General features: G+C 48.0%; 1 protein-coding gene across 3 annotated transcripts in view; it reads right to left on the bottom strand.

The window, feature by feature from the left end:
• SLCO3A1 (solute carrier organic anion transporter family member 3A1) overlaps window positions 1-26043 on the bottom strand; it is a 404171-nt gene that overhangs the window by 87131 nt on the left and 290997 nt on the right. For all 3 annotated transcript variants that reach the window (XM_060401578.1, XM_027957049.2, XM_012098412.5), the window contains exon 4: window positions 17658-17921. In XM_060401578.1, coding sequence (XP_060257561.1) covers window positions 17658-17921 — 264 coding nt within the window. The remainder of the gene's footprint in view (window positions 1-17657; window positions 17922-26043) is intronic.

The following is a 26043-nucleotide window of genomic DNA, read 5'->3' on the forward strand; positions in this document are numbered from 1 at the left end:
TACCACAGAAAAGGTTTCACTCAATGAGGCTGCATAAAATAATGGCTAAGAGCCTGGTCTAAGGAGCGGGGTCACTGGGATTAGAACTCTGGCTTCAAGGCTGAGTAGGTGTGTGACCTGAGTACATCACTCCATCCCACGGATTGCCACAACCATGAAATGAGACTGGCTGCCTATAAAGCACGTTGCCCAGGGACTTCCCTGGTGGTCCAGGGGCTAAGACTCCACACTCCCAATGCAGGGGGCCTGGGTTCGATCTCTGGTCATGGAACTGGATTCCACATGCCACAACTAGGAGAATTTGCATGCAGCAATTAGATCAGACAGGACACAAGAAAGATGGAAGATCCTGTGTGCTGCAACAAATACCTAGAGCAGCCAAAAAAAAACAAAAGGCATGTTACCCAGTGCTTCTAGAATGCAGCTAAGAGTCTGATAGGCTTAATGGCAAGGATTTACTGTATAGCACAAGGAGCTATTTTCAATATCTTGTAACAACTATAACGGAAATGAATAGAAAAAAGAATATAGATACACACACGTATGTGCATATCTGAATCACTGTGTACATCTGAAACAGAATATCGTAAATTAACTATCTGTTGTTGTTATTTAGTTGCTAGGTCACGTCCAACTCTTTTGTGACCCTATGGACTGTAGCTTCCCAGGCTCCTCTGTCCATGGGATTTCCTACACAAGAATACTGGAGTGGGCTGTCATTTCCTTCTCCAGGGGATCTTCTCCACTCAGGGATTGAACCTGAGTCTCCTGCATTGGCAGGCGGATTCTTAACCTCTGAGCCATCAGGTATACTTCATTAAAAAGAGTTTGATAGGAATTAAAACCCACTTAAGTGTTCTTGCCTGGAAAATTCCATGGATGGAGGAACCTGCCAGGCTACAGTCCATGATGTCGCAAAGAGTTGGACACGACTGAGTGACTTCACTTTCACTTTCAATAATAATTAATATAGTAGAAGTAATTCTTGGCCATATTAGGGAAAGAGCCCTTGCATTGGGAGGCCCTCAGACTCGCTGTTCGAATGTCTGTGATTAGATGTGGTGCATCAACAGAGCGTGGAAGAGACTGGGGAAGGTGAGCAGAGCTCCTGGAGGCCAAGGGCTTTCCAGAAAGATTCCCCTCTTGCAGAGGGCTGTTCAGCAGGTCAGGGGGTCAGGGGGTCAGGGGGCACAAGTCCTTGTCCACTGCTTGTCCTGGCAATTAGAGGTACCCTGAGGAGTGTTCACTGTGGGGGCTCAGTTATACTACCATTGACCCTCAAATCTCTCTGCCTTAAGTCTCTCTACTGAAATTGACCTTGACTTTCTCTTTAATAACATTGTTGTCAATACAGCATGGCTAACATTCCCCAAGAGGGCAGATGGGGCCAGTCTATGCAACTGCTCAGGAATTATGACAAAGACAGCTGACATCTGCCTGGCAACCAGTGGTGAATGGGCACCGTGGTGAAGTTTCTTTTTAACTCTCACAACTATTACACTAGGGGATGGTCTTACCATCCTCCTAGACACAAGGAAACCAAGGCTCCCTTGAGAGGCTGAAACCCAATCATCTACATCCCAGAATGCAAAACCAAGAGGTGAAGGAGGGTGGATTTGAACTCAATTCTGCCTGCACTCTGGGACTCATCTTTAAATCTTTAGGTTTCTGGGTGGGGACTCAAGTCAACAGAACAGTATTTTCCTGAAAGTTGAGCTACCATGAAGTGCTTCTCAACATAGGAGACCCACAAGCAGAAGAGAACAGAGATGAGGGGATCTGGGTGAGATAAGCAACAGTACTCAAGTCATGACCAAAAAAAGATGAAAGAGGATGGAAGAAATAATGGAGATGTGGAAAAGCACCATCATGGAGGCGTAAGGACACAGCAAAGGTTGAGTGAATCCTGAGAAAAATGAAGCTTCATGGGGTAGTGCGAATGTTCACCAGACGCCGAGCTGGTTCACACATGCCCAGGACAGCCTGTCATCCCAGTGCCACTAGCCCCACCAGATGCCCTGGTATGGGTCCCCCTGTCTGTCCCCCAGGAGGAGCTAGTGCTCTAGGGCTGAAGAGATGGAGCAGCTCCAACCCCAGAGGTAGGCATCATGCCCGGTAAGAGAAAGTGAAAGTTGCTCAATCGTGTCCAATTCTTTGCAACCCCATTGTCTATTCAATCTATGGAATTCTCCAGGCCAGAACACTGAAGTGGGTAGCCTTTCCCTTCTCCGGGGGATCTTCCCAAACCAGGGAACAAGCCCAGGTCTCCTGTGTTGCAGGCGGATTCTTTACCAGCTGAGCCAAAGGGAAGCCCAAGAATACTGGAGTGAGTAGCCTATCCCTTCTCCAGCACATCTTCCCGACCAAGGAATTGAACCACGGTCCCCTGCATTGCAGGCCCAGTAAGAGCAGATACTTAATACATACAAGGTAGATGACAGAATCCAATAAGGAAACAAATGAATTGCATAGCCTTGGAAGGGAATTGTCATAGTCCCTTTAGGAACATTAGCTATAGATACAGGCTGATTTATGATCACATCATATTCCACAAGTTCATGGGCTGTGAGGGAAGTGGGGATCTTAGTTAACATGGTCCTTTCTATCACAGATTCTGGAGGTGCCCAATCCATCCCTTAGGTAGGTAGGGGTGGAAGAAATCCTGGTGGGAGGGGAGGCCCATGGAGCTGATTAGTCTTCTGGAAATGAGCACCTACCATACACTTGGCCCCAGATTGGCAGCCTTGGGCCCCCTGTGGTCTCACCACTACAGAGGATCCATCCCCTAATCTCTGCCCCGGGGGCCTTCTAGCACCCTCTCACGGCCAACTTTGAGAGGAGTAACCATCAGGCTTTATCTTCAGTGAGGTAATAGGTGGAGGGTAACACCTCCTTTGTTAGAGAAGGTCGTAGTTTGAGTGAACAAATGAGAAACCATCAGCACAAACAGCTAGGACGTGGGAGCACCGTAAATGTCCATTGAAAGATGAATGGATAAAGAAGCTGTGGTGCATATATACAGTGGAATATTACTCAGCCATAAAAAGGAATGCACCCGAGTCAGCTCTAATGAGGCGGATGAACCTAGGGCCCATTATACAGAGTGAAGTGAGTCAGAAAGAGAAAAACAGATATCGTATATTAGCATATATATGGAAACTAGAAAGATGGCACTGATGAACCGATTTGCAAGGCAGCAATGGAGACGCAGACATAAGGAACAGACTTGTGGACGTGGGGTGGGGGGAAGAAGGAGAGGGTGGGATGAATGGAGAGGTTACCATGGAAACATATACACTACCATATGTATAACAGGTAGCCAACGGGAATTTGCTGTATGACTCAGACTAGGACTCTGTGACAACCTAGAGGGGTGGGAGGTGGGAGGGAGGTTCAAGAGCAGGGGGCCATGTGTGTACCTAATGCTGTTTCATGCTGACGTATGGCAGAGACAAACACAATATTGTAAAGCAATTATTCTTCAGTTAAAAATAAATAAATTATAAAACAAACAAACAAACATCCACATAGGAAATGAGCATCTAAAGTGAAACCCAAGTGTCAGATGGGTATGGATCGGTTAGGGCAACCCAGAGCCCAACAATTCCACTGATTCTTTAAAGATCACCAGCTCCCTACAGCCCCACCAAGGAGGAGCAGTGTGGTTGCCCATTAGCTGATTTAAAGCAAGAACAGAGAGTCCACAGAGGAATGCTTAGCATCTGCAAGCCTGCAAGTTCCTAACTGGGGCCACCCTAGTCATTTCACAGCATCAGGAGTATGAAGTCGGAAGTGATCTCCACAGGACTGGGAGGTGGAGAAAGGAGCTTGGGACACAGCAGGCTCTCATTCAGCCCCAAATATTGCATCTTTTCATGCTGGCTGCAGACAGAAAATGACTACAGAAATCAAGAGCTCTTGGTAAGCAAACAAGACACTTTTATAACTTCATGTTAGCCTTCTCTAGAACCTTCTCTGGGAGCAGGGTGCCCCATCCCAGTGGTGGCCAGGGTGACTTCATTTGGCAGTCACAAAAACACAACGAGGAACTTCCGTAGCAATTCAGTGGTGAAGACTCTACGCTCCCAATGCAGGGCGCTCAGGTCCAATCCCTCGTTAAGGAAGATCCCACATTCCATGTGGCACAGCAAAACTAACTAACCAAATAAAAATTACGCAGTTCTGAAAAAGAAAGAAAACAACAACAAAAGCAATACTAAAACCACAAAAAAAAAAAGCCTCCAAAAAATAGAAAATATAAAAACCACTAACCACGGGAGAATTCATTCCTGGGAAGTCTGAACAGAGAAACAGCAGTGTCTAGAAAAGATGATGAAGCCAAACACTCAACCTGATGTGCGTACATACCCATCTCTAAACTTACACTTTCTAATGCTACTTCTGGAAGTGCTGGCATTACAGCAGGCCTTCTCAGCGTTTTTACAATGCTGGTATAAATCTCAAAGAGTCATGTCACAGACTCCCAACCTTATTTCATCAGTAGGTCACCTCCCCCATTTTATCTTATATGCACAACTGCCAGGGAAGTTAGCCCATGGTATCAACCCCCTAAGGGACTTCCCTCAGCTCTGACATTTGTTTTTTAACTGGGAGCTCACTTAGAATCTCCTGGGAAGCTTTCAGGATGTTCAGATGCCTGAATCACCTCTCCCACAGCTCTCTTCCCCCACTGTCGACTCAGAGAATCATGATTTGTAGGGATGGGGACCCTGCATATGTGTGTTTCAAGAAAAGTCCACAGCATTTTTTTCATTCCTAATTTTTTTTCATTGATTAACTTCTTTTCTGAATATTAGCATTTCATTTATGAGATTTGCATTTTAAAATAAGTTTTATCTGCTTTATTAAAAAAAAAAAAAGAAAGCCCACAAGTGACAATGACACAAATCCCTGGTTGGGAAACAAGTGCTCATAAAATAAAGTCTAGTCTCACTAGGAGGGCAATGAGAAGACCTTCAATAATTCATTCATAATTTTACCAAAGACTTACTGGGCAGGTTTGGTTACCAGGAACTCGGCTGGGTGTGGGAGCTGAGACCAGCCTGTCTTCTAGCGCGATCTTCTCTAAATCCTGTTCCCCAAACTACGCACATCTCGGGCATCCCAGCCCAGAAGCCCTTCCTCTCCCCTCCATCCATGCGTATCCTGCTCATCCTTCCAGATCAGGCAGAAAAGCTGCATCCTTCATGCACCTGTCTTCGAATCTTTCCTCTGGGGTCCTCACGGCATCCCTTTGAACCTCCCATAATCCTCGCCACCTTCTAGCCTTTGAACCTCCCATAATCCTCGCCACCTTCTAGCCTGTACTGTGGCAACATTTCACAACTGCCTAAAGAGCTGACCTGAGTAAGAGTGCCAGGATCACAGAAGTCTGAGAAATGTATAAGAAACAAAGTCAGCCAGCTTTCCATACAGCTGGCCTTCTCAGAGCCTTTAACACAGACATAGTCTATGAATCTCCAAGAGCATCACAGCATACAGACAGTTTCCCAACTTATTTACCCATGGAACCACTCCTCCCTGTTAATGTTGCTGAATTGTCCTTCTTTGGGCATCGCAGAGGATTCGTGTTCCAAGGAGCCCCTGCTGGGAAATGCTGTCTTCTAGTTATTCCCTCCCTCCCTCCCTTTTTTCCAAAAGCACGAGGGGCATCGACAGTGAACCAGGCATGGTGCCAGGTGCCCTCACGTATGCTCACTTCAGGCACTTTGCTGAAATAACTTGAGATGGGGAGCTGTGGCTGAATAACAGACGTAATCCCCAGTGTGTCCTCCATCAAAGACGATACAAACACAGTGACGCCACTGACGCGTCCCCTGGGGACCTGTAAACACAACTCCTGTGGCACGGCTGCATCAGACCCACAGCCTGGCACAGGATTCCAAGAGGCTGGGACGGCAGACAGTTTCCTGGGCCATGGAATCAAGAAAGACTCTAACGGGAAATTCACACAATGGGGGAGCATAGCTTGGAAGACAAATAGCATGATAAAACACACTCAGCCGTTCAGCCTGCGGAACAAGGACTCGCAGATCACCAGGCTCCTCGTAATAACATTACGCCGAAAGGCACAAGCCTCTAATTAGGAAAAATGTGGCAGAAACCGACCGCTGGCTCGCAAATGGTGGAGGCGGCTTGGCAGAGAAGCCGACGCTGGAGGCATGAACCGGGTCCCAGGGTGGGCTAACGGCCCCCCATGGAAGAGTGGGAAGTGCAGAGGTGGGGGGTGGTGACGATGCACTCTGCCCAAACAGCAAGACACCTGCCAGGAAGACGGGCAAGTCAAGACCTGACCCAAAGGCACAGGGCAGGGCAGTGGAGCCGCTGGGCCAGCAGACTCTGATTCAGTGTCAGGAGAAGACTCTCCTCCACACACAGGAAAGCCACCCGGAGCCAGCCGGACACTCAGCCCAGGTGGAGCTCCTGCTCCTGAAGGAAAGTTACAAGGTTCAAAACAGCCCGCAGTTAAACTCCCCTCCGGGTACTCCCCACCATTCTATGCAAAACAAAGAACCCTCTCACCTGAAGAAAAAATGGACATTAAGGTTGATTACACCCAGCTCCCAGGCGGAACTCCTCGCCCCAGCCTTTTAAAAGATAACTACTCCGAACAACCCTGGAGAAGAACAGGCCCCCTTAAGACAGTAGCTTTCCACATGCATGCCTATATATCCTTATTCTTTTCTTGGGTTAGTGCAGCAGCTCACTAATCTGACTGCCGCCCCTTCTCGCCTCATTAAAGGTGATCTGTTCCTGGAAAGTGCCCGTCTTGTTCTTTTTCCAAACCTCGCCTTCTCTTAACTCCCTTACCCTACAGCTCCACCAGCCAGTGTCTGTGAGTGCGTCAAACACAGGCCAAAACCCTGGGAGGGACTGTGGGTGACGATGGCTTTAGGAGAGGCAGCAAACCGTGCTGAGCTGGGCAGTGCCTGTCCAGCCCTCCACGTGTTGTCATTCAGTCACTCAGTCATGTCTGGCTCTTTGCCATCCCGTGGACTGCAGCACGCCAGCCCTCCCTGTCCCTCACCATCTCCTGGAGTTTGCCCAAGTTCATGTCCATTGAATCAGAGATGTCATCCAACCATCTCATCTGCTGTCTCCCTCTTCTCCTTCTGCCTTCAATCTTTCCCAGCTTCAGAGCCTTTCTCATCCATGTAACCCATCGTTTATCAGATGGGTATACTGAGCACCAGCCACATACTGGGTTGGCCAAAAAGTCTGTCAGGGTTTTCTGTAACATCTTATGGAAAAACCTGAATGAACTTTTTGGCCAACTGAATACAAGGGCATGGGAAAAGAGATAGGGTCCCTGCCTCACGGAGCTTCTGGGGACAGTGATAACTCCTACAAAGGTCACGCACTGATTATGACACAGAGAGCAACATGCTGTGGAGGGGGTGCCCTAGGGATGTCAGGAAAATGTCCTTGGGGAAGTGATGTGTGAGCTGACGTCTGAAGATGGGATCAGAATCCCCGAAATGGGAACAGCAAGTGCAAAGTCCTGGGAATACAGAGGACCAAAAGGACGCTGGAGAGGTGAGGCTGGTGTGGCGGGAACAGGGCGGCAGGTGTGGGGAGAGCCTGGAGGGCACAGACTCACGGGGCTGGTGGCCAGGTCAAGGGCTCAGCCTCCGTCTATCGGGATTAGACACATTGTGAACACATCCTAGGGTGGATGACAACTTGGAGGGGTCAGGAGAGACTGGAGCGTGAGAGGCCACGTGCAGGATGTCTGAGAGATATTTAGGTGGAAAGTCAACGGAACCTGGTGATGGATGGCATCAGGGGTATGAGTGGGGAGAGGGTTGGGGAAGGTATCAACCCGGGCAGATTTCATTCCCCTAAAAATGAAGGTCCTCTAGAGTCGGGCTCTGCAGTTTCTCCTTTGGAGACGGAGCAAGTAGACAAGAGCTTCCCTGGTGGCTCAGACGGTAAAGAATCCGCCTGCATTGTGGGAGACCTGGCTTCGATCCCTGGGTTGGGGAGATCCCCTGGAGAAAGGAATAGCTACCCGCTCCAGAACTCTGGCCTGGAGAATTCCATAGACTGTATCGTCCATGGGGTCGCAAAGAGTGAGACACAACTGATCAACTTTCACTTCATGACTGAGCCACAGTTTTATTGCACGCTGTTGAAAAGTCACTTAGGACCTGCTGATGCCACTTTTTCTTTAACAGAGGGCCTGTGTATTGTCCCAAGGTGCAACACAATGTTGTAGTCAAGAAGTCGGGTACCTGGACTTCCCTGGTGGTCCAATGGTTAAGAATCTTCCTCGCAATGCAGGGGATGTAGGTTCGATCCCTGGGTGGGGAACTAAGATCTTACATCTGTTGGATCAACTAAGCCCGCACACCACAATTAGTGAGTCTACATGCCACAACAGAAGATCCCACATGCCACAACTAATACCCGAGGCAGCCAAGTAAATAAATAAATGATCAATAAAAAAAATTTTTTTAAAGAGAAGATAGGCACTGAGGCCCTCCCACAGCTCCAACAGCCTTTCCTTTCCAACTGCAAGCTTTAATCTCCTTGTCTGTTAAATGGTATCAGTGTACCACTTGGGGCTGGGAGGGACTCTCGTGGGGCTGGGGAGGATTAAATGATAGTGTATGGAAAGCAAACGCTAACTGCTATTGTGTGTATGTGTGTGTGAGTGTGTATGCACGTGCACACTGGCAAGAAAGTGTTCCTTTATTTACTCACTCATTAATTCAACCCCTATCACCTATTAATACGTGTCAGGCAAACTGCTAAGAAAAGATGAGAAGTGAAAGGCAAAGGAGAAAAAGATACACCCATCTGAACGCAGTTTCAAAGAATAGCAAAGAGAGATAAGAAAGCCTAAGTGTTTCATCCATCTCACCAATACAGTATTGTAAAGTAAAATAAAGCAAAAATAAAAAAAAAATAAAAAAAAGAAAGCCTAAGTGAACAAGGCAAAGAAATAGAGGCAAACAATAGGATGGGAAAGACTAGAGAGCTCATCAAGAAAATTAAAGATACCAAGGGAACATTTCATGCAAAGATGGGCTCAATAAAGGCCAGAAATGGTATGGACCTAACAGAAGCAGAAGATATTAAGAAGAGGTGGCAAGAAGAACTGCACATAGAAAAACTGTACAAAAAGATCCTAATGACCCAGATAACCATGATGGTGTGATCACTCACCTAGAGCCAGACGTCTTGGAGTGTGAAGTCAAGTGGGCCTTAGGAACATTATTAGGAACAAAGCTAGTGGAGGTGATGGAATTCCAGTTGAGCTATTTCAAATCCTAAAAGATGATGCTGTGAAAGTGTTGCACTCAATATGTCAGCAAATTTGGAAAACTCAGCAATGCCCACAGGACTGGAAAAGGCCAGTTTTCATTCCAATCTCAAAGAAAGGCAATGCCAAAGAATGTTCAAATTACTGCACAATTGCACTCATTTCACATGCTAGTCAAGTGATGCTCAAAATCCTTCAAGCTAGGCTTCAACAGTATGTGAACCAAGAACTTCCAGATGTTCAAGCTGGATTTAGAAAAGGCAGAGGGACCAGAGATGAAACTGCCAACATCTGCTGGATCATAGGAAAAGCAAGGGAATTCTAGAAAAACATCTACTTCTGCTTCATTGACTATGCTAAAGCCTTTGACTGTGTGGATCACAACAAACTGTGGAAAATTCTTAAGGAGATGGGAATGAATACCAGACCACCTTACCTGTCTCCTGAGAAACCTGTATGCAGGTAAAGAAGCAATAGTTAGAACCAGACATGGAACTAAAGACTGGTTCAAAATTGGGAAAGCAGTGAATCAAGGCTGCATATTGTCACCCTGCTTATTTAACTTCTATGCAGAGTACATCATGAGAAACACTGGACTGAATGAAGCTCAAGCTGGAATCAAGATTGCTGGGAGAAATATCAATAACCTCAGATATGCAGATGACACCACTCTTATGGCAGAAAGTGAGGAGGAACTAAGAAGCCTCTTGATGAAAGTAAAAGAGGAGAGTGATAAAGTTAGCTTAAAACTCAATATTCAAAAAACTAAGGTTATGGCATTAAGTCCCATCACTTCATGGCAAATAGATGGGGAAATAATGAAAATAGTGACAGACTATTTTTTGGGTCTCCAAAATCACTGGACGATGACTGCAGCCACGAAATTAAGCTTGTTCCTTGGAAGAAAAGCTATGACAAACTGAGATAGCATATTAAAAAGCAGAAACATCACTTTGCTGACAAAGGTATGTATAGTCAAAGATATGTTTTTTTCAGTAGTCATGAATGGATGTGAGAGTTGGACCACAAAGAAGGCTGAGTGGCAAAGAATTGATGCTTTTGAACTGTGGTGTTGGAGGAGACTCTTGAGAGTCCCTTGGACTGCAAGGAGATCCAACCAGTCCATCCTAAAGGAAATCAGTCTTGAACATTCATTGGAAGGACTGATGCTGAAGCTGAAGCTCCAGTCCTTTGGCCACTTGATGGGAAGAGCTGACTTACTGGAAAAGACCCTGATGCTGGGAAAGACTGAGGGTGGGAGGAGAAGGGGATAACAGAGGATGAGATGGTTGGATGGCATCACCAACTCGATGGACATGAGTTTGAGCAAGCTCCAGGAGATGCTGAAGGACGGGGAAGCCTGGACAGGGGGAGGAGTGGACACAGCACAAGGGGAGGGATGTGGGGGCTCCTGAAAGGTGACCCAGCAAATGTGCTGAAGAACAAGATGAGAGATGAGGGGCCTTAGAGCCAGGAAGGAAAAGTTATTTGATAGCACAGCTGAGAGGCAAAAACGTGTCTTGGATGTACAGGCTCCCACTTGGGGGAGATGCTAGAGTTTTACGAGCCTGAGCATTTGTTTGCCAGCTGCCTGCTTTGTGAACTGGTTATGGGACAGTCACCACCAGACAGGGACTTCTGGGCTGTGGAAGAAGTGACTGCTTTTCTACACAGTTCTGGAAAAGATTCTGAGCTTTCCATCTCTCACCTTCTCATAGCAAAACCCAACCGGTGGCCAGCTTTGTAGAAACAGACCTTCAAACCCTGCTTTGAGGGGAGAGAGCACTGGAAAGGGATCACAGGTTTGAAGTCCTCTGTCACCGAACAGGAGCTCTGTGTCCTACCAGGGTCCCCAGCCTCCGGGATCTAACGCCTGATGACCTGAGGTGGAGTTGATGTAACAATAATAGAAGTAAAGTGCACGATAAATGCAATGTGCTTGAGTCACTGGAAAACTGGTGTCTTCGATGAAACCTGTACCTAGTTCCAAAAAGGTTGGGGACCACTGCTGTTAACCTATAAACAGAGCTAAGTCCTAATATTGACCTTATGCAGCTTCTGTAAAGTTACACCAGACACCACATGGTAAAACCAAGGGGAGTTGAATGGCATGGCTAAGGGTGCATGATTAGGAAGTGGCTGAGCTGGGTTTAGACCCAGCTGAGGAGCCATATGGCCCTCCCAGAGCAGAAGAGGCTGTGTTTCAGTCCCAGCGGGGAGGGGGATGGTGTGGCTATTCTTATGCCAGCTCTTCTCAGGGACCTTTGCTATATAGAGAGCTTGGCAGGAGACACAGGTTGATGGCTGGACTAGAAACCCTTTAGTAGTAGTCATGTACGGATGTGAGAGCTAGACCATAAAGAAGGCTGAGTGCCGAGGAATTGATGCTGTTGAACTGTGGTGCTGGAGAAGACTCTTGAGAGTCCCTTGGTGAGCGAGGAGCTCAAACCAGTCAATCCTAAAGAAATCAGTCCTGAATATTCATTGGAAGGACTGATGCTTAAGCTCCGATACTTTGGCCACCTGATGTGAAGTGCTGACTCATTGGAAAAGACCCTGATGCTGGGAAAGATTGAGGGCGGGAGGGAAGGGAATGACAGAGGATGAGATGGTTGGATGGCATCATCCACTCAATGGATATGAGTTTGAATAAACTCTGGAAGATAGTGAAGGACAGGGAACCCTGGAGTGCTGCAGTCCATGGGGTCACAGAAAGCCAGACACAGCTTAGTGACTGAACAACAGCAAGCTCAAATGAAATGAATGAGAAACCGCAGCCTATAGATCCATGTCAGTTCAGTTCAGTTCAGTCGCTCAGTCATGTCCGACTCTTTGCAACCCCATGAATCGCAGCACGCCAGGCCTCCCTGTCCATCACCAACTCCTGGAGTTCACTCAGACTCACATCCATCGAGTCCGTGATGCCATCCAGCCATCTCATCCTCTGTCGTCCCCTTCTTCTCCTGCCCCCAATCCCTCCCAGCATCAGAGTCTTTTCCAGTGAGTCAACTCTTCGCATGAGGTGGCCAAAGCACTAGAGTTTCAGCTTTAGCATCATTCCCTCCAAAGAAATCCCAGGGCTGATCTCCTTCAGAATGGACTGGTTGGATCTCCTTGCAGTCCAAGGGACTCTCAAGAGTCTTCTCCAACACCACAGGTCAAAAGCATCAATTCTTTGGCGCTCAGCCTTCTTCACAGTCCAACTCTCACATCCATACATGACCATAGGAAAAACCATAGCCTTGACTAGACGGACCTTAGTCAGCAAAGTAATGTCCTCTGCTTTGGAATATGCTGTCTAGGTTGGTCATAACTTTTCTTCCAAGGAGTAAGCGTCTTTTAATTTCATGGCGGCAATCACCACCTGCAGTGATTTTGGAGCCCCCCAAAATAAAGTCTGACACTGTTTCCATTGTTTCCCCAACTATTTCCCATGAAGTGATGGGACCAGAGGCCATGATCTTTGTTTTCTGAATGTTGAGCTTTAAGCCATCTTTTTCACTCTCCTCTTTCACTTGCATCAAGAGGCTTTTTAGTTCCTCTTCACTTTCTGCCATAAGGGTGGTGTCATCTGCATATCTGAGGTTATTGATATTTCTCCTGGCAATCTTGATTCCAGCTTGTGTTTCTTCCACTCCAGCTATTCTCATGATGTACTCTGCATAGAAGTTAAATAAGCAGGGTGACAATATACAGCCTTGACATATTCCTTTTCCTATTTGAAACTAGTCTGTTGTTCCATGTCCAGTTCTAACTGTTGCTTCCTGACCGGCATATAGGTTTCTCAAGAGGCAGGTCAGGTGGTCTGGTATTCCCATCTCTTTCAGAGTTTTCCACAGTTTATTGTGAACCACACAGTGAAAGGCTTTGGCATAGTCAAGAAAGCAGAAATAGATGTTTTCTGGAACTCTCTTGCTTTTTCCATGATCCAGCAGATGTTGGCAATTTGATCTCTGGTTCCTCTGCCTTTTCTAAATCCAGCTTGACCATCTGGAAGTTCACAGTTCACATATTGCTGAAGCCTGGCTTGCAGAATTTTGAGCATGACTTTACTAGCATGGGAGATGAGTGCAATTGTGCAGTAATTTGAGCATTCTTTGGCATTGCATTTGAGATTGGAATGAAAACTGACCTTTTCCAGTCCTGTGGCCACTGCTGAGTTTTCCAAATTTGCTGGCATATTGAGTGCAGCACTTTCACAGCATCACCTTTCAGGATTTGAAACAGCTCAACTGGAATTCCATCACCTCCACTAGCTTTGTTCATAGTGATGCTTTCTAAGGCCCACTTGACTTCACATTCCAGGATGTCTGGCTCTAGGTGAGTGATCACACCATTGTGATTATCTTGGTCATGAAGATCTTTTTGTATAGTTCTTCTGTGTATTCTTGCCACGTCTTCTTAACATCTTTTGCTTCTGTTAGGTCCATATCATTTCTGTCCTTTATCGAGCCCATCTTTGCATGAAATGTTCCCTTGGTGTCTCTAATTTTCTTGAAGAGATCTCTAGTCTTTCCCATTCTATTCTTTTCCTCTATTTCTTTGCATTGATTGCTGAGGAAGGCTTTCTTATCTCTTTTTGCTATTCTTTGGAACACTGCATTCAGATGCTTGTATCTTTCCTTTTTTCCTTTGCTTTTAACTTCTCTCCTTTTCACAGCTATTTGTAAGGACTTCTCAGACAGCCATTTTGCTTTTTTGCATTTCTTTTCCATGGGGATGGTCTTGATCCCTGTCTCCTGTACAGTATCATGAACCTCATTCTGTAGTTCATCAGGCATTCTATCAGATCTAGGCCTTTAAATCTATTGCTCACTTCCACTGTATAATCATAAGGGATTTGATTTAGGTCATACCTGAGTGGTCTAGTGGTTTTCCCTTATTTTTTTCAATTTAAGTCTGAATTTGGCAATAAGGAGGTCATGATCTGAGCCACAGTCAGCTCCTGGTCTTGTTTTTGTTGACTGTATAGAGATTCTCCATCTTTGGCTCCAAAGAATATATTCAATCTGATTTCAGTGTTGACCATCTGGTGATGTCCATGTGTAGAGTCTTCTCTTGTGTTGTTGGAAGAGGGTGTTTGCTATGACCAGTGCATTTTCTTGGCAAAACTCTATTTATGTTTGCCCTGCTTCATTCCGTATTCCAAGGCCAAATTTGCCTGTTACTCCAGGTGTTTCTTGACTTCCTACTTTTGCATTCCAGTCCCCTGTAATGAAAAGGACATCTTCTCCAACATGCGCGACAATGCTCAGCTTATCTGTACTCAGAAGCGTGCTGCATGCTGTATGCAGACCAGTTGGGCTTTCCAGACTGCAAATCAGATTGAAGAGTTTGGGAGTGCCTGGCAGCATCCTGCGGTGCTTTTGCTGGAAATGTCCATGTGGCGGAAACACTTCATCTCAGGTGGAAAAAATGAAGGCTCTAAACCACCATGGCCCCGTCTTCATGAGCCGGCAAGTGTAAAATTTGTGGATTCCCATAACAGCTCGCCCCACCGGACTCCGGCTCCTGGGGATTCTTCTAGATGCACTGCCTTCCTCTCCTGCTGGGACATCCTTTAGGTCCGTTACTGGATCTGATGCCGCTGGGAGTCACTAATTCTAAATTAAAACCCATTAATTATCGGAGGGGAGCCCACATATACACGGGCTGTAACCGTGGAGGCTCTGGTCTGGGAGCCTCCGCCCTGTCTGCCCATCTGTATACTTGCCCGGCCAGCCACAGTACATCCAGCACTCTCCCTCTCCCTGCCACTGCTTCCGCTTTGTCCACTGCAGGCCTCCCCTCCTATCATATAAGCTCCAGCATGTACGCTTCCTTGCTCACTGCTGTGTCCCTGCTGCTGGTGACTTAGTTGCTAAGTCGTGTCCGACTCTTATGACCCTGTGGACTGAAGTCCCCCAGGCTCCTCTGTCCATCGGATTCTCCAGGCAAGAAGACTGGAGTGGGTTGCCATTTCCTTCTCCAGGAGATCTTCCCGATCTAGGGATTGAACCTGGGTCTCCGGCATTGCAGGCAGATTCTTCACCCACTCCTGTGTCCCTGGAGCTTGGCAGAGTCTCAGAAAATGGTGACTGAACTAACAAATGGGCTAACCAGAGACTGGATCGGAGCCTGAGTGTTCTGAAGCTGTGACATCCTCCAGACGTGGCTCAGCTCTGTCTGGGACGACCCAAGCCCTGCCTTCCTTGCCTGTTGTATTTCCATAATGCAGGGCTGCCTGGCGCTGTCACTGTCACCTCCTTAGGCCGCCTTGCTGGCTTGCTGGCCTGTCCCTACACTGGATAGTGAGTTCTTTGATGGCACAATTGTATCTTTTTTAAAAAATCTGTCTATCCCCAGAGATGAAAGGCAAGAGATTACAGGTATCTGTCTTACCATGAGAACCTCAGGAAAGCAACTCATCCTGGGTGAGGAAATATTGGGTTGGCCAAAAGGTTTGTTCAGGTTTTGCCATTAAGACGTTACAGGAAAACCCAAAGGAACTGTACTGCCAACCTAATACCTGGACAGGCTGCCACCACATAGGTCCGAGTGTCTGCAAGGCCCTCTCTCACGCCAGCCCCAGCTGTTGCCGTGAATCTGGTCCCTGGGACGCTGTGGCCAGCTGCGCTATCAGGGGGGCAGCAAGTATCACCCTCCAGCCACCTAGGGGCTCCTGAAGGGGACCTGTTTGGGGAGTCTTATTTTATAAAGCACAGACCCCTAAGACTCTAAGCCAAGGCAACCTCAGAAAATACAAAGCAGGTGGCTTTCTCATCTAATAAAAAAATACACTTACAGTTGATGGCTCAGACGTAAAGAATTTGCCTGTAATGCGAGAGAGATTCAGGTTCTATCCCTGGGTCAGGAAGATCCCCTGGAGAAGGAAATGGCAGCCCATTCCAGTATTCATGCCTGGAGAATTCCATGGACAGAGGAGCCTGGCAGGCTACAGTCCATGGGGTCGCAACATGTCAGACACGACTGAGCAACGAACGCTCACCTTCTCATCTAACAGTGTGCTCTGATACTTAGAGAGATGTATCTTAAGATCATCCACAGACAATTCCACGCTATGGCTTTGGTAGAAGCCGTCACAGAACACGGAGTCGAATAGGACACTGGGTTCTTAAATTAGCATCTTCTGGGAATTAGCACAGTTCCTTGAATCCCTCCCTGGCTACCAGGTGGTATTCACAGACAGTCTCCACAGGCAGTGCCTGAATTCTCAAGACCAGGCTGTCACCCAGGAACCGTGTTACAACTCCACGCTCGTGGAGATGAAGCATGGACCGGGTAATAACCACAGGGCCGGTGAAGGGTGGGATGGGGATCTGAGTTCAAGATCATCTGAGGCTCTTGCCGCCGTTTTCAAGCATCTCCAGAGACAGTGCCCCTCATTAGTGCTCAGTAGAGTTGCTCATCAGACCTCTAAAGCAAGCACTGCGAGCCCAAGGCGGCAACTGCTGATGGCGGGCCAGGCCACGTGCCTGGTTCCTGCAAAGAAGTCACCGTCCACTTCTTTCCCACCCCAGCCTCACCGAGAAGGAACGCCCCAGCCTTGCTCCTGCCCGCTTCCCAAATCTAGCACGTTCTTCAGGACACCCAGCAAGAAGGCGTCCTTGAATGAGGGAGCACTGCACATCTCTCTCAAGTAGGGAGGGGGCAGCTTTGAGGCTCCCCGTCATCACCCTCACCTCTAAGAGGCTGAGCCAAATATAGAAAGCACCAGGGAGTGTCGGGGGGGGGGTACTCCTCATTTTCATCCTGCATCACTGTTTGTGTCTCCTTTGTGAAAAAAAGATGCACTTTTCCCTCTAAAAACGACGGTGAACGTTTTGCCACGCTCTGAAGTGGGACTTCGTTATCAAGACTTGAGTTAATATTTCCTTCCAGAGGAACATGGCTCTCATCTCTAATAGAGGGGCTGGAGGGCCAGAGAGAATCTAAGGAAATGCACTCTGGATGTGGCTTTTCAAGAGCGCCTGCATCAGGCAAAGAGAACCAGCTTCAAAGCCTTTTCCTGCTTTCATGTGTTTGCAAGTGGCCTGGAAGAGTTCAAAGCCGGGCGCAGGGTGGGGGGCGGGGGCGTGAAACACCCGGCTCCCTCCTTCCCTCCCCACTTTCTTCCTTCTACAGACACTTATATTTATCCTACACCAGGTGCAATGTTAGCCACTGGGCTCTCAGCTGGGAGGATCTCGTCTGCTGCCCCTTCAATAAATGGTAGTCCCTTTGTTTTTGCTTTATAAAGTGCATTTACTTCTCAGGGGTCAGTTAAGCACAGGACCAGGGAAGGCAGATCATGTAAAACCAACGGGATTCTATTTCAAGTCCCCCAGCATCCGGTCCTGAGCGTCCCTCGAGAAGGAGGTGTCCTTACCTCTCAGCTGCTGGAAGCAGGAGGCGCTGCTGTCTGGCTCCAGGGGGTGTCTCAGGACCCCATTGCTGGGTTTGGGTCTCTCGTATTCTCTTTCGGGGAGCATGGCCTGCTCGCTCTCCAGGGCGGGGTCTGAGTGCGGGGGCAGAGACTGTGGAAACCCGAACATCAAGACGGAAGAGAAGAAGAGTAAGGCACCGCAGAGCAGAAAGCCACCCCACCAGGCTCCGATCCAGCGGGGGTCGTCTGGGGTGATGTCCAGGTTACCTGCAACAACCAGAAACAGCGTGGTTAACAGGAGAGCACCCGGCAGGGCCGGGCACTTGGCTGAGGCTTGCAATCAGCTCTACAGACAGGCCGGGGGCTCAGGAAATGGCCTGGGGGGTGGGGAAGAGTGGACAGTGGGCAAAGCAGCCTGCGGCCTCCTAGCTGTGCTCTGGTTTTCCCCAAGCTGAAGGCTGATCGCATTCCCTCCTTAATTTTCTTGTCTACTTCGTGCTTGTATCTGTCTAAACAAACACAGTGAGAAGCCAGGCACCCCCTGAATTTAGGCTGGCATTGACTGACTTGGCAGAGCTGCCAAGGTCTGCTAACAAAAGTACAGGGGGACAGAAACATTAATCATTCAAGGGTGTGTTTTTACTATGGATATTCACACTCACCTCCCCCCCCCACAAAGCTGCTACCCTGAGATCCCCTTCCACACCCCACTCTCCCAGCCTTAAATTGGTTCACAGATCATACAAGGCAGTGCAGAATAGAAACCAAGAGCCAGGATACCTGAAAAGAAGCCCTGGCCACTTTTTGCAGTGCAACCTCAGGCTAGCGATCTGAACTCTCCACGCCTCAGTCGACCGATCTGTAGAATGCTGATTATTATGATGGTACTTACCCTGATCGAGTTCGGAAGATCAAATGAGCCACACCAGACACCAAGTGCTCAGAACAGTGTCTGGCGCATGCTTAAGCACTTAATTGATGTGAGCTTAGTATTCATGGCGAGGGTTCTTTTCCTAAGCTGCGTGCGTGCGTGCGTGTGTGTGTGTGTGTGTGTTAGTTGCTCAGCCATGTCTGACTCTTAGCGACCCCATAGACTAATTCTTCTGGAAGAGAACTGGAGTGGGTAGCCATGCTCTTCTCCAGGGGATCTTTCCAACCCAGGGATCGAACCCAGATCTCCTGCATTGCAGGCGGATTCTTAACCGGCTGAGCCACCAGGGAAGCTGATGAGGATGAGTTAATTCAAACTTCCGTGATGGCCTGTGGTCTGGGGGCCAGTCCTCTACTGAAAGCTCGGTAGCCAGTGTCTGTGCTACCATGTGAGTCTATGAGGCTCTATGTGAGTGTTGTGGCCGTCTAGTACTATGACCTGTTTGACTTTCCAGCTGGAGTCAAGAAGATGTACATTTCTGTTGCCCCCTTGGTAGATGTCTTTCCCTTTTTCCACATCTCCCTTGCAGAGCAGGGCACTCCCACGTGAGCTACTTAGAGATATCTCTTTGATGATGATCCCATGCCCCTGGAGCACAGAAGGAAATTCATCTCAGCGATCTGGGACACAGCCAATGAGCTGAGAACTACCGAGGCTGCAGGCCTGGGCAGATGGACGGACGGGCTTGGGAAGAGAAATGACTGCAGTCACCAGATGAGCGAGCACTCCCCCATGCCTAAAGCGCTCTTCCTGCAGACTCTTCAGTTATCAGCGATGGGAACGACAGCCGTCATCTGCCGAGGGCTCACTCTGCACCGGGAACGATGTGGAGTGGACTCTTAACTGTTCCAATCAACCCTCCCCACAACCCTACGAGGTAGAGCCTTTTCTTTCTTATTGCCCCTGTTTCATACAGATGGAGAAATCAAGGCTTAGAAAGGCTGGGTGTGGGCTTCCTTGATGGCTCCAAGGTAAAGAATCTGCCTGCCAGTGCAGGAGACAAATTGGATCCCTGGTCTGGTAAGCTCCCACGTGCCACGAAGCAACGAAGCCTGTGTGCCAGAACCACTGAGCTTGTGCTCTAGAGACTGGGAACCATGACTACGGAAGCCCGCGTGCCCTAGAGCCCATGTTTCGCATCAAGAGAAGCCACTGCAATGAGAAGTCCATGCACCGCAAATGGAGAGTAGCCCCCCCCCTAGCGGCAACTAGAGAAAAAGCCTGTGCAGCAACGAAGACCCAGCACAGCCAACACCAAATAAATACAATTATATATATAAAAAAAGGAACAGGAAAGGCTGAGTGCCTTGCCTACATCCACAGAGTTGAAGACCAGAACATAGGCATCCAGATGCCGAGGGCTCTGCTCTCTCCCTCTTGACTGGCAGGCCTTTGTTTTGAGCTCTCTAGAGGGTTCTTATTGGATAATCCCTCTGCTCTGGGCAGCGGGTAAGACGACCAGCTCTTCTGATGGGTGGCAACTTGGCCTTTGGAAAACACTGGTGGTCTCTAACCTGGAGGCCTTGACATCAACCAAGCAGCAATAGCCAGGGCACTTGAATGGACCAGATGCTTTTGTGCAGGTACATGCTGGAGAGGAGAGAGCGTACACTCTAGTGGGCCTGGGGCTGAATCTCATTATTTCTACTTACTAGCATGTGATATTAAATCCCACTCTTGTTACTTACAAGCTTGTGATGCTGGGAAAGTGACTCACCCTCCCTGACTCTCAGTTTCATCATTTGCAAAATAAAGACAACAGATAGCCAAGGACAGTGGTTACCAGGCTGAGAGATAATGAACCAGCATCTCCTGACACATAGTAGGCTCTTACCTATTGGGGCGCTTAATCTTGAACTTTCAGGGATATATTTATGTCAATGGGAATTTTAAGGTACAGATTTTTTTTCATTTAACAACGCATTGTAAAGATCTCTCAAAATTACCACACATTATATTAATGGTACGTAATATTCCATTTTAGGGATTACATAAATTTTTAGCTAGTTTCTTAAATCTTATATACTGAGGTATTTTTTAATCTTTTTATTAATATCAACACTTCTGAGGAGAGCTTCCTAGTAGCTCAGTCACTGGATATAAACAGTATTTTTAAAATAAATTCCTATATGGAGAAATTTTGCATGGCATTAATGCACAATTTGGGCTTCCCTGGTGGCTCAGTGGTAAATAATCCATCTGCCAAAGCAAGAGACGTGGGTTTGATCCTTGGGTGGGGAAGATCCCCTGGTGAAGGAAATGACAACCCTCTCCAGTATTCTTGCCTGGACATCTCACGGCCGGAGGAGCCTGGTGGGCTACAGTCCGCGGGGTCACAAGGAGTTGGACAGAACCTAGGGGCTAAACAACAGCAGTGCACAATTACATGTCTTCTGATGGCTATTAACAAGCAGGAGTCTCACATACCAGTGTCAGTCTCCATTGCTATCGGGGTGTGAAAATGCTTGGTCTTCAAACCCAACGAAAGGTACAGGTTTTTTTTTTTTTTTTTTTTTAAAGGAGTACAGTGTAGAAAAACAGGGTGATGTTGAAAGCATGTTTATGCAAACAGGAGAAGAGAAAAGGAAGTCACACCACTTTGGAGCTGAGCAAGACTGTTGGCACCAATCCCTGACTGTTTTCCTTCACCTGCTGCCAAGCACTGAATGGAGACAAAAGACGGGAAAGGGGAAATACAGTATTTCCCTCCTTTGCCTCTGGGTCCCGTAAAGCTGCCAGATGTGAGCCAGCAGGGGGAGAGAAAGCCTGGCAGCTGTTTGGGAGAAGGAAATCCGAAGCATGTGGACAGTCATATTTTAGATGGGAAGTTAGTGACTGCTATATGGGAGAAAAGACTCCTGGGAGAGGGGCGGCCCTGGGGGAGGCGGGTGTTTGTGTGAAAGGTGAGGCAACTCGCTCCCTGCGGGCTTGTGTCTGCAGGCAGAAAGCCAGGGTGTGCTCGCAGTTCCTGAGACAGGGCTAGTACCCACCTGTGACAGCATCAGCGCACACCAGCGCTTCGGAAGGGGCAGGTGGGTGGGTCTGCAGAAGGCAGGGATCTGAAGAACCAGGAAAATCACGGCTGACTATTCTGGGAAGCATTGATTTTTTTCCCCTCTGTTTCAATTATCCAGTGGACGGTGGCAGGGAGAGAAATAACAGGTTGAGAACAAACCACTCAGCCTTGGAGCGGGCTGCCTTCAGGACTGGCCGGCCTCATGAGCAGAGCTTCAGCCCGGTTCTGGGGGGCTCTTGTGGAGACAGTGAATGCTTGACACCAGCCTGAGACACATCTTTTCTTTTTCAAATTTGTAAAAATTGAAGCCGAGTTGCTTTATGGGCTTGCCAGATGGCGCTAGCGGTGAAGGGCCTGCCTGCCAGTGCAGCAGACATAAGAGACCAGGGTTCGATCCCTGGGTTGGGAAGATCCCCTGGAGGAGGGCATGGCAACCCACTCCAGTAGTCTTGCCTGGAGAATCCGATGGACAGAGGAGCCTGAAGGGCTACAGTCCGCAGGGTCACAATAAGTCAGACCAGACTGAAGGGACTTAGCACACACACATAGCTGCTTTACAATGATGCGTTAGTTTCTGCTGTACAATGAAGTAGATCAGCCATATGTACACATGTATCCACTCCCTCCCACCCCTCTACCCCTGCCAACCCCTCTAGGTCATCGCAGAGCATCGAGCTGGGCTCCCTGTGCTCTAAAGCAGATTCCCACTATAGATCTGTTTCACACATAACAGTGTGTACAAATCAACGCTAGTCTCTCCGTCTGTCCCACCCTCCCCCCCCCACCCCACGTCCACATGGATGTTCTCTACAGGTATGTCTCTATTCCTGCCCTGAGAATAGGTTCACCTGTATCTGTTTTCTAGATTTCATGGACATACATTAATATGTGATATTTTTCTCTTTCTGACTTATTTCACTCTGTATGACAGACTCTAGGTCCACCCACATCTCTGCCGATCATTCAATTTCATTTTTCTGAGGCACTTCCTTATTCTACCTATCTCAACAATGAATAGTATTTTTAAGAGGCCTCTTGGCCATTGAAACTATCACCCCCTCTGGTCTGGCAATTGTCACAACTCAGCATTATCGAAAGAAAAGCTATGACAAACCGAGATTGCATACTAAAAAGCAGAGACACCACTTTGTCAACAAAGGTCCATATAGTCAAAACTGTGGTTTTTTCCAGTACTCATGTACAGATGTGAGAGCTGGACCATAAAGGCTGAGCACCAAAGAATTGATGCTTTTGAACTGTGATGCTGAATAAGACTCCTGAGAGTCCCTTGGACTGCAAGGAGATCCAACCAGTCCATTCTAAAGGAAATCAACCCTGAATATCCATTGGAAAGACTGATGTTGAAGCTCCAATACTTTGGTCACCTGATGCAAAGAGCTGACTCATTGGAAAAGACTCTGATGCTGGAAAGGACTGAGGGCAGGAGGAAAAGGGGGTGGCGGAGGATGAGATGGTTGGATGGCATCACCGACTTGATGGACATGAGTTTGATCAAGCTCTGGGAGATGGTTAAGGATGGGGAAGCCTGGTGTGCTGCAGTCCACGGGGTCACACAGAGCTGGACATGACTGAGCGACTGAACAATGACAACAAGCATTACTGACGTTGAAGGGGAGTTCTCTACGTGGACTGGCAAAGCATGTGTGGTAACATTACCCCACATCTGCATGTGCGTCTCCTCCTCTGAGAATGAGGATCTCACCTCCCTTCCTGTGGTGTTAGGTGTGGCCAGGCACCACAGAGTTTTGCCAGTCAAATGTGAGTGAGGAGACACATGTCACTTCCATGTGGCAATATATATAAGCTGGTGCATGACTCCTATGCTCTTTTTTTCCTGCTTGATTGTGAAGCATGTGGAGTTCTCCCAAAAATGATGCCTAAGAAGCTATAATGAACAAAATATTCTTGCTGACCTGACTTGGGTATATAACACAAGCAGGAAATAAGTCTTTAGTATTCCCAAGTCACTGACATCTTGAGGGTGTTTGTTACTGCAGCATAACTCAGCCTACCCTGACTGGTACAAATGGCTTGTGTGCGCACGTATGTGCTAAGTCACTTCAGTCTTGTCCAACTCTTTGCAGCCCCATGGACTGTAGCCCGCCAGGCTCCTCTGTCCATGGGATTCTCCAGACAAGAATACAGGAGTGGGTTGCCATGCCCTCCTCCAGGGGATCTTCCCCACCCAGGGACTGAACCCACATCTTAGGCAATAAAAATTCCTAACTTTTAAGAAAAGCGGCCCCAGGTAGGCTTGTATAACAAAGGTATTCTTTTAGGTCCAGGTAGAGGGCAAGGTGTGCAAACCTATTTTTCTTTCTGTCTGGTTCTAATTAGTGTTTTGATTTTAAACATGGCTGCAGTTTCAGCCTTTTGACAAAGGCTGCTCTTAGGAGGATGCTCAGAATACAAGTGAAGAACATCAGTTTGTCTCATTTACTCAGAATGCATCAAATTGCCAATGAATCTAGAACTGTGGATAAAGAAAGATATTGAAAAGGATGGGGATGGAATCAGGGACCTGGGCTGTGCAAATGCCTGGCATCCCCAGGAGACTGTGTGAATACCCTGGCTAAGCTCCCTCCAGTCACTTGCCTGCCTGTTGGTCATTTCAGGCACCAAGAAAAAAATGCTGGGAAGGAGCAGAGGGAGCAGGGCGAGCCACACCCGGGTCACCGTGAGGTCAGTGCACGTGGGTCTGCCTTTGCACAGGTGTCTGCAGGCTGGTTATTGTTTCTGACTAGTCACTCAGTGTTGTCCGACTCTTTTGTGATTCCACAAACTGTAGCCTGCCAGGGTTCTCTGTCCACAGGACTTCCCAGGCAAGAATACTGCAATGGGTTGCCACTTCCTTCTCCAGGTTATCTTCCTGACTCAGCGGTCAAAGCCACGTCTCCTGCATCGGTGGGCAGATTCTTTACCACTGAGCCACAGTGGAGCAGGCTTGTTAGGATTCCTGACTTATGCAACTCATTGCTCTGACTCTTCTACTCTCGGAATCCAAGGTTGGGAGGGCTTTGTGGTTTCGTTGGGTGAACTGAACAAGCTTTCAGCAGCTGCTTTCCCCTCTGCTGAAGGTCACATAAACATATGGGCTTTGTTGAGATTTCCCTCCAGTTCCAAGGACTGCTACCATTGTAGGTTCAAAAAAAGAACTTCCCAGCAACAAGTTTAAACCAGTTGAAAACTAACTAACTAACCAAGCCACCCATGGGGATACCAAGACCGTGAGAAGAACAGATCAAAGCGAAGTGGGAATATTTACTTAGTCTGGGGCCATACTGATGTGTAAGCAATAGTATGGCTCTCTGAGAAGTTTTTCTTTTTTTTTCCCTTCAGTCCATTTACCTATTTTTCTAACCTATTTTGCAAAACTGTAGCTATGGGACTCAAGAATTCCAAGAGTATCATTACGTTATAGACCGAATTAGAAGCTGGAGGCAGGGAGGAGCTGAGGGTGGAGGGCAGCATGGACTGTTCCGAACCCCAGCTGCTGGGCTAATTAGTCCAACATGAAGGAATCTGGCGGCAGCAGCCAGAATTGGAGGGGTCTTTGCTCGTCAACATTTTTATGAAGCCAGTAGATGAATCTGCCTTTTGGCAGCTGCAGACGCTGTGCAGCTGTGGCAAGGCGGGCTTTGGGGGGCCTGAGGCCGTGTTATACGGCCGTGTTGGCCAAGCCAGGTCATCTCAGCAAAGCCTCTGTTCACAAAAGGGGGCAGCCTTCTAGTTAAACACCTGGAGATGTTTCAGGGAAGTGAGCTGCCCAACTGCGGTCAGACTGGCCTGAGCTTTGACTCCTAGTATCTATGGAAGTAAGTTCAGTCTCTTTCCCTCGTGACACCTAATTATACTGTGTGTTCACTAACCCCCAGGCACTGTGTCAACTGCTCTGTGAGATTAACTCATGTCATCCACACACAGACCCATGAGGACAAATGTCCCCAGGATCACACAGCCCGTATGGGTCCAACTGGGATCTGAGTGAAGGTATGGTCCCCATGTTTGAACTCAGAACTCATAATCACTGCAGGAGGCCACCTCATCTGTTAGTGCAGCGGCCTCCAGGCTTTTTGGTACCAGGCACTGGTTTCAGGTAAGATGACTTTTTCATGGATGTGGGGGCTGTGAGTGATGGGGAACAGCTATAAATACAGTTGGAGCTTACCTCCTGCTGGGTGGCCTGGTATTAATAGGACCACTATCGGTCCATGGCCCAGGGGTCAGGGTGTTAATGGGCTGAGATTAGGACCCACCCTCTCACAGGAATGCTCCGTAGTTCCAATGAGGCGCCCGATGTATGGCTTCAAGTATTAGTGAGTTCACGGCTGGCATCAGTCTGTGAAGCCTCCACTGTGAAGAGTGGTCGGGCTTTTCTATACGTACACCTCTTGGACTGGGCACATCCTATCCTCTCTCTA

Source organism: Ovis aries, chromosome 18 (assembly GCF_016772045.2).
Source record: "Ovis aries strain OAR_USU_Benz2616 breed Rambouillet chromosome 18, ARS-UI_Ramb_v3.0, whole genome shotgun sequence".
NCBI classification, from domain to species: domain Eukaryota; kingdom Metazoa; phylum Chordata; class Mammalia; order Artiodactyla; family Bovidae; genus Ovis; species Ovis aries.